At 45.5% G+C, this 16,586-nt stretch overlaps 7 protein-coding genes across 7 annotated transcripts; 3 read left to right on the forward strand and 4 right to left on the reverse strand.

Annotated features, from left to right (window-relative positions):
* Nucleotides 1-3,302: 3,302 nt before the first annotated feature.
* On the forward strand, nucleotides 3,303-4,368 carry RhiXN_08072 (ATP-dependent DNA helicase; the record flags this gene model as incomplete). Its single annotated transcript, XM_043327888.1, has 5 exons — nucleotides 3,303-3,317; nucleotides 3,374-3,505; nucleotides 3,620-3,859; nucleotides 4,038-4,163; nucleotides 4,213-4,368. The coding sequence occupies 5 exons, from the start codon at nucleotides 3,303-3,305 to the stop codon at nucleotides 4,366-4,368; spliced, it is 669 nt and encodes a 222-aa protein (XP_043183273.1).
* Nucleotides 4,369-4,551: 183 nt separating this feature from the next.
* RhiXN_08073 (uncharacterized protein) lies at nucleotides 4,552-5,137 on the forward strand (the record flags this gene model as incomplete). Its single annotated transcript, XM_043327889.1, has 2 exons — nucleotides 4,552-4,656; nucleotides 4,706-5,137. The coding sequence occupies 2 exons, from the start codon at nucleotides 4,552-4,554 to the stop codon at nucleotides 5,135-5,137; spliced, it is 537 nt and encodes a 178-aa protein (XP_043183274.1).
* Nucleotides 5,138-5,656: 519 nt separating this feature from the next.
* On the reverse strand, nucleotides 5,657-8,694 carry RhiXN_08074 (Bud22 family protein; the record flags this gene model as incomplete). Its single annotated transcript, XM_043327890.1, has 9 exons — nucleotides 5,657-6,330; nucleotides 6,386-6,522; nucleotides 6,571-6,746; nucleotides 6,799-6,951; nucleotides 7,012-7,176; nucleotides 7,241-7,957; nucleotides 8,016-8,206; nucleotides 8,267-8,287; nucleotides 8,337-8,694. 9 exons carry the CDS (start codon nucleotides 8,692-8,694, stop codon nucleotides 5,657-5,659), a joined length of 2,592 nt encoding a protein of 863 aa, XP_043183275.1.
* Nucleotides 8,695-8,875: 181 nt separating this feature from the next.
* Nucleotides 8,876-10,907, forward strand: RhiXN_08075 (helicase swr-1; the record flags this gene model as incomplete). The annotated part of the gene is made up of 9 exons (XM_043327891.1): nucleotides 8,876-9,027; nucleotides 9,079-9,161; nucleotides 9,214-9,271; nucleotides 9,320-9,469; nucleotides 9,523-10,030; nucleotides 10,098-10,412; nucleotides 10,469-10,693; nucleotides 10,751-10,842; nucleotides 10,901-10,907. 9 exons carry the CDS (start codon nucleotides 8,876-8,878, stop codon nucleotides 10,905-10,907), a joined length of 1,590 nt encoding a protein of 529 aa, XP_043183276.1.
* A 687-nt stretch (nucleotides 10,908-11,594) lies between these two features.
* On the reverse strand, nucleotides 11,595-11,897 carry RhiXN_08076 (Retrotransposable element Tf2 protein; the record flags this gene model as incomplete). Its single annotated transcript, XM_043327892.1, has 1 exon — nucleotides 11,595-11,897. The coding sequence occupies one exon, from the start codon at nucleotides 11,895-11,897 to the stop codon at nucleotides 11,595-11,597; it is 303 nt and encodes a 100-aa protein (XP_043183277.1).
* Nucleotides 11,898-12,590: 693 nt separating this feature from the next.
* RhiXN_08077 (Retrotransposable element Tf2 protein) lies at nucleotides 12,591-14,630 on the reverse strand (the record flags this gene model as incomplete). The annotated part of the gene is made up of 3 exons (XM_043327893.1): nucleotides 12,591-13,123; nucleotides 13,232-14,205; nucleotides 14,233-14,630. The coding sequence occupies 3 exons, from the start codon at nucleotides 14,628-14,630 to the stop codon at nucleotides 12,591-12,593; spliced, it is 1,905 nt and encodes a 634-aa protein (XP_043183278.1).
* A 403-nt stretch (nucleotides 14,631-15,033) lies between these two features.
* Nucleotides 15,034-16,449, reverse strand: RhiXN_08078 (Retrotransposon gag protein; the record flags this gene model as incomplete). The annotated part of the gene is made up of 1 exon (XM_043327894.1): nucleotides 15,034-16,449. One exon carries the CDS (start codon nucleotides 16,447-16,449, stop codon nucleotides 15,034-15,036), a length of 1,416 nt encoding a protein of 471 aa, XP_043183279.1.
* Between the last annotated feature and the right edge of the window lie 137 nt (nucleotides 16,450-16,586).

Below are 16,586 nucleotides of genomic sequence, written 5' to 3' on the forward strand. Positions count from 1 at the left end.
GCGGTGAGACGAATGTACAGTCCTACTCACAGCCTATATCCACGACGCAGCATGAGCACGAGTGAGAGCGGTGAGACGAATGTACAGTCCTACTCACTCGCTATACCCACGGCGCAGGATGATCATGAGTGAGAGTGGTGAGACGAATGTACAGTCCTACTCACTCGCTATATCCACGAAGCAGGATGAGCACGAGTGAGAGCGGCGAGACGAATGTACAGTCCTACTCACAAGCTGTATCCACGAAGCAGGATGAGCACGAGTGAGAGCAGCGAGACGAATGTACAGTCCTACTCACTTCCTATATCCACGACGCATGATGAGCACAAGTGAGAGCAGCGAGACGAATGTACAGTCCTACTCACGTTCTATATCCACGAAGCAGGATGAGCACGAGTGAGAGCGGTGAGACGAATGTACAGTCCTACTCACAAACTATATCCACGACGCATGATGAGCACAAGTGAGAGCAGCGAGAGAGATGTACAGTCCTACTCACAAGCTATATCCACAACGCATGATGAGCACGAGTGAGAGCAGCGAGAGAGATGTACAGTCCTACTCACAGCCTATATCCACGAAGCAGGATGAGCACGAGTGAGAGCAGCAAGACGAATGTACAGTCCTACTCACTCGCTATATCCACGAAGCAGGATGAGCACGAGTGAGAGCAGCAAGACGAATGTACAGTCCTACTCACAAACTATATCCACGACGCATGATGAGCACAAGTGAGAGCAGCGAGACGAATGTACAGTCCTACTCACTTCCTATATCCACGAAGCAGGATGAGCACGAGTGAGAGCAGCGAGAGAGATGTGCAGTCCTACTCACAGGCTATATCCACGAAGCAGCATGAGCACGAGTGAGGGCGGCGAGACGAATGTACAGTCCTACTCACTTCCTATAATCACGACGCAGGATGGGCACGAGTGAGAGCAGTGAGACAAATGTACAGTCCTACTCACTCGCTATATCCACGAAGCAGGATGAGCACGAGTGAGAGCGGTGAGACGAATGTACAGTCCTACTCACAGCCTATATCCACGAAGCAGGATGAGCACCAATGAGAGCGGTGAGACAAATGTACAGTCCTACTCACTTGCTATATCCACAAAGCAGGATGAGCACGAGTGAGAGCGGCGAGACAAATGTACAGTCCTACTCACTTGCTATATCCACAAAGCAGGATGAGCACGAGTGAGAGAGGTGAGACGAATGTACAGTCCTACTCACTTCCTATATCCACGACGCATGATGAGCACAAGTGAGAGCGGTGAGACGAATGTACAGTCCTACTCACTTCCTATACCCACAACGCAGGGTGAGCACAAGTGAGAGCAGCGAGACGAATGTACAGTCCTACTCACTTCCTATATCCACGAAGCAGGATGAGCAAGAGTGAGAGCGGTGAGACGAATGTACAGTCCTACTCACGTTCTATATCCACGAAGCAGGATGAGCACGAGTGAGAGCGGTGAGACAAATGTACAGTCCTACTCACAAGCTATATCCACGACGCATGATGAGCACAAGTGAGAGCAACGAGAGAGATGTACAGTCCTACTCACTGACTATACCCACGAAGCAGGATGAGCACGAGTGAGAACAGCAAGACAAATGTACAGTCCTACTCACAGCCTATATCCACAAAGCAGGATGAGCACGAATGAGAGCGGTGAGACAAATGTACAGTCCTACTCACAAGCTATATCCACGAAGCAGGATGAGCACGAGTGAGAGAGGTGAGACGAATGTACAGTCCTACTCACTTCCTATATCCACGACGCAGGATGAGCACAAGTGAGAGCGGTGAGACAAATGTACAGTCCTACTCACTTCCTATATCCACGAAGCAGGATGAGCACGAGTGAGAGCGGTGAGACAAATGTACAGTCCTACTCACAAGCTGTATCCACGAAGCAGGATGAGCACGAGTGAGAGCGGCGAGACGAGTGTACAGTCCTACTCACAAGCTATATCCACGACGCATGATGAGCACGAGTGAGAGCAGCGAGAGAGATGTACAGTCCTACTCACAGCCTATATCCACGAAGCAGGATGAGCACGAGTGAGAGCAGCAAGACGAATGTACAGTCCTACTCACTCGCTATATCCACGAAGCAGGATGAGCACGAGTGAGAGCAGCAAGACGAATGTACAGTCCTACTCACAAACTATATCCACGACGCATGATGAGCACAAGTGAGAGCAGCGAGACGAATGTACAGTCCTACTCACTTCCTATATCCACGAAGCAGGATGAGCACGAGTGAGAGCGGTGAGACGAATGTACAGTCCTACTCACAGCCTATATCCACGACGCAGGATGAGCACGAGTGAGAGCGGTGAGACGAATGTACAGTCCTACTCACTCGCTATATCCACGAAGCAGGATGAGCACGAGTGAGAGCGGCGAGACGAATGTACAGTCCTACTCACAGCCTATATCCACGAAGCAGCATGAGCACAAGTGAGAGCAGCGAGACAAATGTACAGTCCTACTCACTGACTATACCCACGACGCAGGATGAGCACGAGTGAGAGCGGCGAGACGAATGTACAGTCCTACTCACTTCCTATATCCACGAAGCAGGATGAGCACGAGTGAGAGCAGCGAGAGAGATGTACAGTCCTACTCACAGCCTATATCCACGAAGCAGCATGAGCACAAGTGAGAGCAGCGAGACAAATGTACAGTCCTACTCACTGACTATACCCACGACGCAGGATGAGCACGAGTGAGAGCGGTGAGACGAATGTACAGTCCTTCTCACAAACTATATCCACGACGCATGATGAGCACAAGTGAGAGCAGCGAGAGAGATGTACAGTCCTACTCACAAGCTATATCCACAACGCATGATGAGCACGAGTGAGAGCGGTGAGACAAATGTACAGTCCTACTCACTCGCTATATCCACGGGCTCACAATTCAACTTATTAGTTCTTGCCTAGCAAACCTTTCAACTTACCGGGTTTGAATTATTCATGGCTGCTCGACTGGTGTATAAAATCTAATCGTCAGACACGATTTCTCCCAGCTCAGCGCAGTCGATACTTCCACACCGGTGGTTAGTATTCACACAAACCTCTACTATGGACCTGTAATCTACTTGGGGGGATTGTTGTGGTCGAGCGCCAGCGGAGGCTAAGGGCAACCCATTATAACATTCTGTCCGCATGTATGTTACGTGAGCACATCAGCTCATCATAAGCCCGTCACGTGAGATTCGGCACCCCAGGGCCGGCCTTGGCGTGTCGATCTCCAGTCGCCTTTTCTTCTCGATCTCGCCAACGCCATGTCGTCCACTTCTGTACGTGCTTGCTTTTCCTATTGCTTGTTGATATTGATCCGACGGATTTAACACAGCACTCACCGTCGCCTGAAACCATGACTCGGGCAAGCACAGCAGCTGACACTCCAGCCGCCGCAACACCTGGTTCAACCACAGCCGACCTACCAAACCTTGCAGAGATGGCAATCACGACACTAGTGGAGGATGTAGATGCGACACGTCGAATGGCTCGTCTCAACTTCCTACTCGAACGGTCCTCGCTCTATGCAAAGATCCTGGAAGCACGGATTAATCAGCAGAAGGAAGAACAAGCAAAATAGCCTCCAGTCGAAAAGGATACAGCAAAGCCGTCAAAAGCCACCGGAAAAGGAAAGAAAAGGGCAAGAGCGAGCGATAGCTATGATATTGCTGGGCACATCGATTCATCGACACTGGAAAAGGCCAACAAGCGAGCAAGGGGAGAGAAGGTCAAAGAGGAAGAACAGACGACTTCGCTACCAAGTATGGAACAGCCAGAGCTAATCACAGGAGCAAGACTGAAGGACTATCAACCGGAGGAAGTGAGGTGGATAGCAAGTCCATGGGAGAACGGGCTGAACGGGATCCTTGCGGGCGAGACGGGGCTTGGGTGAGCTGGCTTGCATTGTTTATCGATCTCGACTATCGCTGACTTTTGCCCAATAAAAGAAAGGTTTGTGGATCATAACACAATGCACACGTCTCTGATCCATGTTTTAGACTCTGCAAACAATCTCATTCCTTGCGCACATGAAATCCAAAGGGGTGTGGGGCCCGTTCCTCATTGTCTGCCCTCTGAGTGTGCTGCACAACTGGATATCGGAGTTTGAGAAGTTCGCACCATCAGTGAGTACTAGTATAGCGTTGGCCATTGCTGGCTCACAAGGTATGACAGATACCAGTGTGTATGTATCACGGCTCTCCTCAGCATAGAGTCGAGCTGCGACAAACTGTACTACGACAGCCGACATCCAACGCATCACCACCTAAACCCAAGCGAGGACGATCCAGGAAAAAGGCCGACAACGAACTGCCTGAACAAACAACATAAACGTTCCCAGCTATCGTTACAACTCATGACATGGTAAGTGATGCTATTTCCCTAAGTCTTCTTCACTTACCTCTCCCTCTAGGTGATCCGAGACCGGATGCATCTGGCCAAGTTTGGATGGAAGTATATTGTAGTCGACGAGGGCCATTGACTGAAAAACGTTCGCACCACATCCAGCCCACCATGAATTTGATATCTACGTCCTGTCAGATGAACTGCACACTGATCCAAGAGCTGAAGCAGTATCCGAGTGCAAATCGACTGATTCTGACTGGCACACCTCTCCACGTGCGTAATTAAATACCATACCATATCCACATAGCTCACTTCTGGGCAGAACAATCTTGCGGAACTATGGTCTCTACTGAACTTCATTCTCCCGGACATCTTCAACGACTTGCACTCGTCCCAGCAATGGTTTAACTTTAGCGAGAATACTGACCTGGGCGACCAAACAGCTGGGATTGTATCACAGCTACACGCCATTCTGAAGCCGTTCCTGCTGCGTCGACTGAAGACAGATGTAGTGACCGACCTACCGCCGAAGAAAGAGTACTTACTGTACGCGCCGCCGACCAGTGAGCAGAAGGATCTATACCAGGCAACACTCAAGAAGGATGTTCGGGGTTATCTGATGAAGCAGGCGCTGGCTGCATTGGAGAAGGATGAGGAAAAGGAAGAAATAGAGGAAGCTGTGGATGAAAAGGACGACAAGAGGAAGCTGATGAAGCGGACTAAGCCGCTTACTTCATCAGGGAAAAGATCCTGAACTAATTTGATCGTATCAGCACGTTTCGCCGTTTCGTGTAAGGTCCACACCTGCGCCCCTGTTCTAGAAGTCGAGCCACGACACGCGCTCAGATTAAAAAAGCCGCCTCGAAAACGCTTCGTTTAGTAGACAGGCAACGAAATGGGCTAGGAATAGTATGATTAGAAGTTGGAGCGGCATGCCAAGTTGCCGCTGCCAACCAAAGATTAGTATGAATCAATAACCGTTTAGTATGGGCCAGTGAAGATTAGTAGTCATTCAGCATTGAACTACTGCGCGAATTTCGCACGATTAGCGTTGATTTGTGATTTTGTGCTCAATTTGTTTGCTCTTTGTTGCCGGTTGATTTCCCCCCTCTTTTCTACAAATAATACTTGTTTGTGTACAATATCATTGTATTTGTAATGCATCAATAGTGTGTATAGACAATAGCTTGGGGGGGAGGGGGGCCGGGAGATTTAAAGCACATACAAGAAAAAAAGAAAAGAAAACGCGGTTGTCTGCATGGAAATTGGGGTTCTAGTCTTCCGCTTCCTCCTCCTCTGCTTCCTCCTCCTCCGCTTCCTCCTCCTCCTCCTCCTCCTCCTCCTCATTATCTTCCTCCTCCTCATTATCTTCCTCCTCACTATCTTCCTCATTATCTTCCTCCTCATTATCTTCCTCCTCTTTGTCATCTTCCTTGTTATCCTTGTTGCGGCTGCGGGTGCTGTTATCTGTCCTCATATAAACGTTGCCTGGGTGTTGGGACGTAGAAACAAGCCCTCCCACACCCTCTCCATTGGTTTTGTCGCCACTGACTTCTGACTTGTTGCCACTGAGGGTGAGCTCTTTTCCCGCTGGTGCGCCTAGCGTGCTCATGGTTTCACTTCCTCCATTGCTCCCGTTTTTGTCACCGCTATCCAAGCCTGGTGGATCCACAACCATTGCGTTTCCGGCTGCGTTGGATTCAAGTGCGCTGGCTTGCCTTGCTTGGACTTTGGAATCAGAGCTTCCAGCAGCCACCTGAGCAAGTAAGCTGCTGAAATCCTTGGTGCCTGCGTCACAACCGGCGTGAGAAGCATTGTATATATGTTCCACAACTTTGGAATTGGGGGCGGTGGAAACCAAAGCCAAACAAGGAGGCCCAAGCTGCATTTTAACCTGGCAAACCACCTCTTGAGTTAGAGTGGATGCTGGGTTTTTTGGGCGGCGTTCTATACCACATTTACTATCAGTGTATATACTATTGTAGAAATATAATCAACGTACTTGGGGGAATGGTGTTAGTGCTTGAAGCAGAAATAGGCGCGGCTATGGCACAGTATCTTGCAGCAATCAGGGCTTGTGGAATTAGTGGACAAATGTGCCGTACAGCTTGCAATTGAATGAGGTTCAGATACGGTTTTCTGGCCAAAATCAGTTAGGATGATAATTGGTGCTAATGAGACGCTCACCGTAAGTTGTTGGCTGTTTGCTGAAGATGCTCAATCAGTTGGTTCTGAGCCTTGTTGGTCTTGTAAATCACAGCCAGTGTTGCTAAGTGCAAGAAATAAACAGGCATAAAATCAACTGCATTGAACCTATTATTGATTTGTGTCCCTGACTTGTAGCTCTTTAGTACTTTCTCAACCTACTTTGGACTGAGCAGACATTTTAACCAGGTAATTTAGGGGAATGCTTACTGCAGTGGCTGCAAGCGCCATGCACGGGAGGGAGAGAGTGCCAAACAGATCACTGTGTACAACCCCAGCTCCTTTGGCAGATTGAAAGAGGCTGTTTTTCAAGATTTCCTTGAAAACGCTATGCTCATACATTCCACCTGAGCTGTCTGATGACTAGGTTTTGCTGTAATTCAGTACCAACAAAAAAAAACAACTCTACAGGAAACATCCTACCGGAAGAGTAAAATTGGCATCTCTAAGCAGATGCTTAACCTTGCCACTATTGCCTTTGATCTTGGCTTCACCAGATGCAATTTTGAGCTTGTAGGCTAGCGCCACATCAGTCCAAGCCCTTGCTCCAACAAAGCCAGCTTGCATTGTTGGGATGCAATCATATAGCTTGAATGGAACATTATCATGAATCCTTTTTTTTATCAAATAGGATAATCAATATTAGACTCACCAGCTTGAGGTATTCTGAATTTTTGGTCAGCTTAAGATGACGGCTGTGTTTCTTTGATGCCCAGTGATTGGCGTTGCAAGCAAGTAACCACGCGGTTTGTGAGTCAGGAAACCCACACACAGCCACAAGGAGTGCCCCAAATTGGCTAATAGTGGACAACACAACCGCATTATCAGCTGGCTTGAGATCCTTGAGCTTAAGCTGTTGTTTAGCCTTAATCTTAGCACGTTTGGCGGCAGGGAATGCGCTAAGATCAATAGCCAGGAGTGGTACCTTGCGCTCCAGAGTGTAGAGCAGTTCTGGAAGTGGTTCAGGCATTATGAGGATAGGTGCAAGGTGTCTAGGGATACCATTGAGAAGCTCTGCGGGGTTGGCACCAAGGTCACTGCTGTACTTGGCAAGATTGCCGTCTGCAAGTTGCTTGGAGAAAGGTGAAGCGTCACAAGAGGGGGGGAGGGGGTTGGGGACAGCCAGGAGAGACTGGGCTGTGGCCTTGGCTTTCTTCTTAGGCAGAGAGCAAGACAGGGCTTTGACAGCAGTAGGTGTTGCGTGGCCCTGTGATATGGACTTGCTTGGGGTGATGCTATTAAGGGACAAAGCGGTCAACACAATGCTTGTGGTAGCGGTAGTGTCAGGCAGCTGGTATGCACAAATCAGTTGATTCAGTGCGGCGCGTTTGCTCAGCGGGGCCTGGTTGCCATGGTTGGCCGCATAATCCTGTTGTTGGGTAACCATGATTGGTACAACAGTATTTATTAATATAATTGCAACATACCATAACTCCGTATGAAGTGGTTGTACCGGAAGCAGAGCCGGCAGGACAAGATTGGGGGATATTTTCAGGTTTGTTGCTTGTGGCTTTCATGCACTCAAGAAATGCACAGGTTGCTTTGGGTGATTTGTTGATTGTTTTAGCTGCTGCCTTTTTGCCCTGGTTCTTCTTTTTTTCTGCCTTCTTATCATTATCTGTTCAAGTGCGTGAGTCCAAATCCGTTTGAACAAGGGTTATAAGCAAGAAAAAAGTACTAATTGCCTCCCAAAGTGCGGCTGAGAATACATCTTAGTTTGCAAATAGGTCCTCACAATGTAAGCTCACCTTGTTGGGCTACCAAAGAAGGAGCTTTCTTCCGCTTGCCCAAGGGGTCTTCTATGGATGCCACAACGCTTGCAGCACCGTTTGCAGCTTTATCCTTTTGCAATGGCATCTTCTTTGGCACTGTAGTAGATTTGGAAGCTTTTGCGCCTGCAATATCTGTAGATCCCTCAAGGTCAACATTGGTTGGAGTCAAGTTGGTCAGCAAAGTCTGGAGAATTGTGGTTGGAGAGGTTTTTGACTTGGTGGCACCTTCAGCCGCGGCTTTTTTTTGACCTTTTTTCGATGCTTGAGGGGCTTGCAAGATGCCAATATTGCCAGGATCTTCAAGCTGGTGTTTCTGGTTTTGAGTGTGAGTCATTGTAGGTGTTCAGCGTTGGGAGCGTATTTGATCACGTGAGCAAGGTTCTACCACAATGCCACAAACATTACAGCCATACGCTGGCAGTATTGTATGGTCAACACGTGATATAGGTCAACTGTAGGGTACAAGTGCAATATGAGGTAAAAGAATGAGGTAAATGCGTGCTCAATAAGTCACCATGGACGACCACAATGCCCAATGCCCAGGATGCACAAGGACCTTTTTCAATGCTCACTACTGCAGGAGCCACCAAACCCAAAAGAAATGCTATCCTGAACCGGTCAATGTTTCAGTTGCACATACCAAACCGTTATATGCCAACTCACTGCAGTAATTTTTTTATACCCACCATGTATACGTATGATTAAATATATGTCTTAGCCAACATGACGCACCAGACCATGATGATTGCAAGCCGTCACCATTGGTGCCAGGTTCACAGCCACATGGGGAAGATAACACAAGTAAGTTTTAACGCAATAGTAGTGTTTGATAGAATGCTCACAGGACGCACAGATGCTGTACCACGCGTTGCCACAACACGCAAAGAACTCCAGCAACAAATCCAAGAAATGTTAGTTGATTGGAATGTAATAAACTTATAGGAAATAATGTTACTTAGCATACTGGGAATTCTGGACAAGAATTGGCACCATCAAAACTTGTCCTTGCCTGTGCTGCCTGCCACCAGTCCCACCAAAGCTGAAATATCAAATCCTGATGTGACAAGGCTTGAGCTACCTCCGGACATGGATAAAAGAATTGCAGAGTTGTATGTTTGAACTAATAGAGTTAAATTTACTAATTAACTCACTAAATTGGCAGCTTGGATGACATGCTGGCCAAATTCAAAGCGCCACCAACCAGTACCAAAGACCAGGACAATGGCAATACTGATAGTGATAGCAATAGCAAATCTGACTTGGAAACCGCAAGTGTCAATACCAATGGACAACACAATATAGACCTTGATGAAATAGAAGTTGAATTGTTATTAGACATAGAATCCAAGGACGGCTATGAAGCTTACCCGGAGTTTGGTGAAGACCATTTGGCTCTAGATGACAATATAGCTATGAGCCCAACACCAGATACAGACATGATGGATATTGGTCAAACCAACAAGGACCTGCAAATGGATGAGTTGGATATGCCCAGGGCTTGTTTAAGGCAATGCCTCAACTGTCTGGAGCACTTACATCAGCAGAAGGTACACACAGCAATGTTGCCGGCTTGGCCATTTGCGGATTATCTTGAGTTCCAGTTTGTGCAATGGCTGGTTGAGAATGATGTCAGTCAAGGAGCCCAAGACAAGTTAATCAAGCTACCAATTGTTAGTTGTATACAAAAACACAGAGTATCAAGAACTCACCCATTTTCCAAAATTTCCCAACTTTCAGATAACCCAGCAGGCTGGTCTCTCCTTTTCAAGTAATCATACCCTGAACAAGCTTCTTGATAAGCTCCTGACAGCTGGTCCAAAGTGGTGGCGGATTACGCAAAAAATCACTGGCAATATTACCGGTGCAAACAGAAAAAAACTCACTGAATTAGTGGAGATATGGATGCACAACATACTCCAAGTTGTAGAAGAGTTGCTGGGAAATATTGCGTATGGGAAGCAGTTAGTTTTTGTCCCACAAAAGGTCTACCTGGATGACAGCAAGAGAAAGATAGATGAAATGTGGACGGCTGATTGGTGGAATGAAACACAAGTAAGTACAGAGCACCAAATACACGCAAAGCCCACTCACAAGTGTTGTTCACATAGAAAAAGCTGCCACCAGGGGCAACGGTCATTCTGATAATAATATCTTCAGATGCAACCCAACTCACCAATTTTTTGGGTGGAAAATCTGCCTGGCCAGTGTACATAACTATTGGAAACATACCTAAAAGTATCTGTGCAAAGGTCAGTAGCTATGCAACCATGTTGCTGGCGTACCTCCCTTCTCCAAAATTCAACTGTTTCACAAAGAAGGAGAGGGGGAATCAGGTAAGTAGAATAACGCTTGCAGGAGAGTCAAACAAACTGATTTGTGCCTGTATCAAGAAATGCAAACTCTTTCACCAGAGTATGCAAATGATTCTTGAGCCTTTGGTGAAGGCCAGGAACAAGGGTGTTGAAATGGAGTGCGGCAACAGGTTTGTTTGCTCATGTTTTCCAATACTGGCTGCGTATATTGCCAACAACCCTGAACAGACAATGATTGCCGGCTGTCAAAGGAACCAATGTTATTGTTGCACAGTTGGAAGAGATAAACGTGGAGATTTTCAACTTGGTATCCCTAAGCCACCCCCTTGCAATCCTTGTGCAACAGCAGATGCTCTTGAAGCTCAAGCACTAAACCACACAACCTCTCTTTTTGTAACCAAAGGATTGAAACCCTATGGGAAGCCATTCTGGGCTGATTTACTGCACACAAACATTTTTACCTTGTCACAACTCAGCTCAGACCTATGGTTCAAGGGGGCTTAAAGTCCGTGGCACTATCACCAATGGACTATGAGAAGGGTAGAGGGGCAACTAGGGCCCAGGGGTTATGATATAAAGGTAGAGGGCAACAAAGGCCTGGATATGGATTCTTAAGTAAGTGCACTGATGGCCAACTAGGGGCCTGGGCAAAGGGTAGGTAAGAGTGAGGGTAGATTGACAAAGAGGTCAAGTCTTGCTGTTTAGCAGCAACTTGACCTGGCTTATATACATGAGGAAAGCCACATCAAAAACAACAGTACTAAATAGTGAGTCATTTACAATTTCACATCATATATCAAATATGTCACGTGATCTTGATGAGTCATAAACATATACCAAAAAAGGAAACTATCTCGGAAAAAAGGTAGAAAATAGTATAAAATCATGTCATGCCAATGAAGGTCATGACATTACCCCCTCTTCAAGCTCCAACTGCATCAGGGTACTCTTTATGGAACTCTTCTTTTGCTTCCTTGGCATTGGCCACATTATCAATTGGCTCCCAGGAATTGCTCCCTTTGTCATATCCTTTCCACTTAATCAGATACCAGAGTTTCCTTGTTTTACCACGTCCTTTCCATTTACTATCCAAAATTTTTTCAACCTCATATTCCTCCTCTCCTTCTTCTGTGACAATGGGTGCAGGTTGGGGAGGGTTGCGTCCATGAGGGTCAGGATGAAATTTAGTAAGAAGATTGATATGGAATACAGGATGTATGCGCATAGTGTGGGGTAATTGAAGTTTGTATGCGTGTGATCCTATTCTTTCAATTACTAAGTAGGGTCCTAATTTTTTGTGGCTGAGTTTCATTGAGGGTCTGACTGTGGATATATTTTGATGACTCAGCCAGGCCTTGTCCCCTACTTGGATTTCATCTTTGTCCTTATGTCTTTGATCATAAAAGTACTTCATTCTTTCTTGGGATAAGGATAGAGCTGCTTTGACTTCATTGTATCCTTTTTCCAGAAATTCTGCATGTTTGTCTGCGTTTGGAACTACCTTGTCTGATTTTTGACCAACTGAAAATCTTGGATTATAGCCATAACAAATTTGGAAGGGGGATTTGCCTGTAGAAGTTTGCTTTAAATTGTTTAGGGCAAATTCAGCCAATGGTAGTAATGCTACCCAATCTGATTGGCAATGATTCCCAAACATACGTATAAAGATCTTGGCTTCTCTTTGTATGCGTTCAGTCTGTCCATCTGTCTGGGGATGATACGCCGTGGAATATGTTGGCTTAATGTCCAGCCTTTTATAGAGATGACAAATGAATTTGGCGTTGAATGTGGGACCTCTATCTGAGACTGTGCTTTTGGGGAGGCCATGTAGCTTCCATACGTATGTGACAAATAGGTTGGCAATGTCAATGGCGGACAACGTGGATTGGGTGGGAATGAAGTGGACCATTTTTGAGAATCAATCAATCACTGTCAGGATAGCATCAAAACCTTCTGAAACTGGTAGTCCCACAATCATATCATAAGCAATGTCTTCCCAGGGGCGTTCAGGAATTTGCAATGGTTTTAACAGGCCTACAGGTAATTGATTTGTTGGCTTGGACCTGATGCAGGTTTTGCAGTGGCTGACATAAGAATTGACAAACTTTTTCAGCGATGGCCAGTAGTAACTCCTGGAAACAAGTTCTAATGTCCTGGCTTGTCCTGGGTGCCCTGCCACTAAAGCATCATGCCTAGATTCTAAGATAAGGTTCCTAATAGTATTGTCTTTAGGTACAAAGATTTTTCCTTGATACCATAGTAATCCTTCTCTTAATTTGCAATCCAAGACCTTTTCCTTGTTCTGGAGTTTGAGCAGAATTTCCTTTAGACAATCATCCTTGTAAATGGCTTTGCCAATTAAATCATTGATTTCCTGATCCGGAGTGATTGATGCAATGAAAAGTTCCGGTTTCAGGAGAACTTGGTTCTCTACCCCCCCTTCAAGGGGTACTAAATCATAGCGTCAAGAAAGGATATCTGCCTTTTTATTCTGTGCCCCAGGCCTGTAGATAATCTGGAAATTGTAGTCTACTAAGAAATTTGCCCATCAAATTTGACATTTGTTCAGGGATTGAGACGTGGAAAAATACTCCAAGTTCTTGTGATCCGTTAGAACTTGAACTGGTAATTCTGATCCTTCTAACAAGTGGCGCCATTCTTTAAATGCCCTAATGACTGCTAACAGTTCTTTGTCAAAAATATTGTAGTTCTTTTCAGCAGGGGACAGGGATTTCAATAAGTAAGCTACAGGGGCCAGTTTCCCTTCAGGATTGCGTTGGGATAATATGGCTCCTGTTGCATAATCTGATGCGTTGCATTCTACATAGAACTGTCTTGTGGTATCAGGTTGCAAAAGCAAGGGTGCCAAAGTAAGACATTTTTTAAGACCATCAAATGATTGTTGTTCCGCGTGTTCCCATTTCCAAGGACTATCTTTCTTGAGCAAGTTGTACAAGGGTTGTGCCATATTGCCAAAGTTGGGGATGAATTGTCTATAGAAGTTCACAAATCCTAAGAATTCCTGGATATTTTTGACATTCTTAGGTGTTGACCAATTCAATGCATCCGTGACTTTAGATTGATCAACTTCTATGCCAAATTCGGATATAATAAACCCTAAATAATCGATTTTCTTGACGTGGAAATGGCATTTTTTGATATTGCAGAAGAGATTGTTGTCCTGTAATCTCCTGAGTACTTCTCGCACGTGGGCTTTGTGATCTTTTTCATTTAGGGAGAATACTAGGATGTCATCCAGATAGATAATAACATATACGTCCAGAAGGTCCCTGAATATCTTGTTCATCATGTCCTGGAAAGCTGCCGGTGCATTTGTCAACCCAAAAGGCATAACCAAGTATTCAAACAGTCCATATTTGGTTTTGAAGGCTGTTTTCCATTCATTGCCTTCCTTAATTTGGACTAAGTTGTATCCGGCCTTGAGATCAAATTTACTAAAAATCCTTGCACCTTGTAGTTTCTCAATCAGGTTTTGTGGCAATGGTAGAGGATATACATTCTTCTTGGTCATGCTATTTAGGCGTCAATAATCCACACACATGCGTAGTTTCCCATTCTTCTTTTTGACAAATAGAATTGGGGAAGCCATAGAAGATTTGGAGGGGCAAATCAGGCCGGCCTTAAGTTGTTTCTCTATGGTCTCTTTTAGTTCTGCATCTTCCCTTGGGCCCAGACTATATATGGGTCCATGCCGGGGTTTTGTGTCAGGAAGCAACTCAATAGAAATGTCATAAGGACGGTGGGGCAGCAATTTGGATGATTCTTCCTCAGAGAAGACCTTGGAAAATTCTTGATAAGGAAGTGGCATTTCTTCTACTGCCTTGAGTTCTAAGACAGCAGGTACAGACAGACAATTATTGGAACAATATAACGAGTTGAAAACAAGTGTATGTTTTTCCCATGATATTTGGGGATTATGCTTTTTCAACCATGACATCCCTAAAACTAATTGATGGTTGCCAATATTGGAAATATGGCACTCTAGTTCTTTGGTGTGGTTGCCAATGGTACATTTAAACCAAGTAAAATGAGTGATTTGGCCAGAATCAATTTCTTGGCCATCAATAACGCATAGTTTTTGGGAATTGGATGTATATAGGTTGGAAGTCGATAGGTTTCTACTAAAAGAGGGTGGATGAAGCAAGAAGTTGCTCCCAAGTCAATCATGGCTTTTCCTTGAAAAGGTTTAGCCAAAAAACTTGATTTTTTGGATTTAGGAGTTTTGCACGGATTTGCAGAGAATGACGCATATATTTGAGATGTATTACATAAGGAAAGTATTTCGAAATTGTTATTCTCATAATGCAAATCTGCAAGCATACAGCCAAGTGCCTTACTCCTTAGTCAGCCTTGGCTTTTCCTTTTCCCAACTCCTCCTCATCAGAAACAACTTCAATCTGATTTTCTTCTTTAGGCCTTTCCCAAGACCATTCAACATTAGCCACATGTCCAGACATGGGCTTGGAGGGACAATTGCGTGCAAAATGACCTTTTCCGCCGCATACATGGCATGTAAGGTTTGAAAATCCTCTTCCATCCAAATCCATGGGGCCTGGTCCCTTAGAGTTTGAAGCCAGAACAGGAGTGGGAGCAATAATGGGCTTAACTGGGGCGGCTGCAGCGGGGCGTTCATCCTTTTTAAGGGAGGGGAATGGAATCATTGTGTCTTTAGATTCTCCATTCCACCTAACATTTGGCATGTTGCCCAAAGTAGTGCGCACAATTGAAGTAATGGCGCCTTTCTTGGCGCAACAAGTGGTAGGATCAATCATATATACATTATCTCCAACATTAAGACAAGTACAAGTGGGAGTGGGGTTGGAAGTGGGGGCAGCAGAGGAAGGGTTACAAATAGTGGAGACCAATGGATTGGACAGACGAGTGGATTCAATATGATTTGCAATCTCCTCTGCCTTATCATAAACTTGCTGAGCTGTGGCGCAACGCCATTGGAACATGGTGGAGAGCATGATGTCCTTGATGTCATTTTTAAGGCCATTGTAATACCTTTCACGCAAGGTTTTGTCACTGTAACCCAAGGACACTGAGTATTGTTGGAATTCACAAGTATATTCTTGGACCAAAGCCTTCTGCCGCAAGTTGTTCCATTTTTGGCAATATTTCTCATTGCGGTTAGTGTCCACATAATGTTTGGTAAATTCGGCCCAAAACGTATCAATATCTTCTAGAAGAGGAACTGCTTCTCCCCTGAACACCTTCCTTTCCTTATATGGACAAACCCAGTCCTCAGCAGCTCCTTCAAAATATGATGTAACCCACAGAATTTTTTCTTTGTGGGATTGGTTGGCCCCCTTTGCCCTTATGTAAGCTTGACAGGCAATAATGAAATTGAGGGCGTCTTCTTTTTTGCCGCTGAACTTATTGGGTTTGGCAAATTTTAAATCAGAGTTGGAAGACATTACAGCAGATGGAGGATTGTGGGAGGTGGTGGCTGTGCCAGTGCCAGCAGGAGGAGGTGGTGGAGGTGGGGCTGTAGGACAAGTAATGGATATATGAAGTAACTGATCTTGCACAGCCTGGATGGATGCGGCAGCCCCTTGGATCTGATTAGAATAAAAAAGGTGTTGATTGCGTGACTGCTTGCAATGTTCTTCTAATTCAGCCCTCATTAGAGCTAATTGGTCCCCTTGTGCCTCATAAGCTCCTTGTAGTTGCAAGAATTCTTTTTTTAATATAATCATATTCTGTGCAACCATATCAAGAAGTTTGCAATCTGACATTTGATTGAAAGACATAGGAGAATATACATTGGGCAGTACAGCCGCAGGGGCAGGAGTATGAGTACATGAAGAAGGGGCAGACCACCCCAATTGGATTTGGGAAGAGGTCAGACTAGTCTCTCCCATTGCGCCCAAACCAGGTGTTGTCATAG

The sequence above is a fragment of the Rhizoctonia solani genome, chromosome 9 (assembly GCF_016906535.1).
Source record: "Rhizoctonia solani chromosome 9, complete sequence".
NCBI classification, from domain to species: Eukaryota; Fungi; Basidiomycota; class Agaricomycetes; order Cantharellales; family Ceratobasidiaceae; genus Rhizoctonia; species Rhizoctonia solani.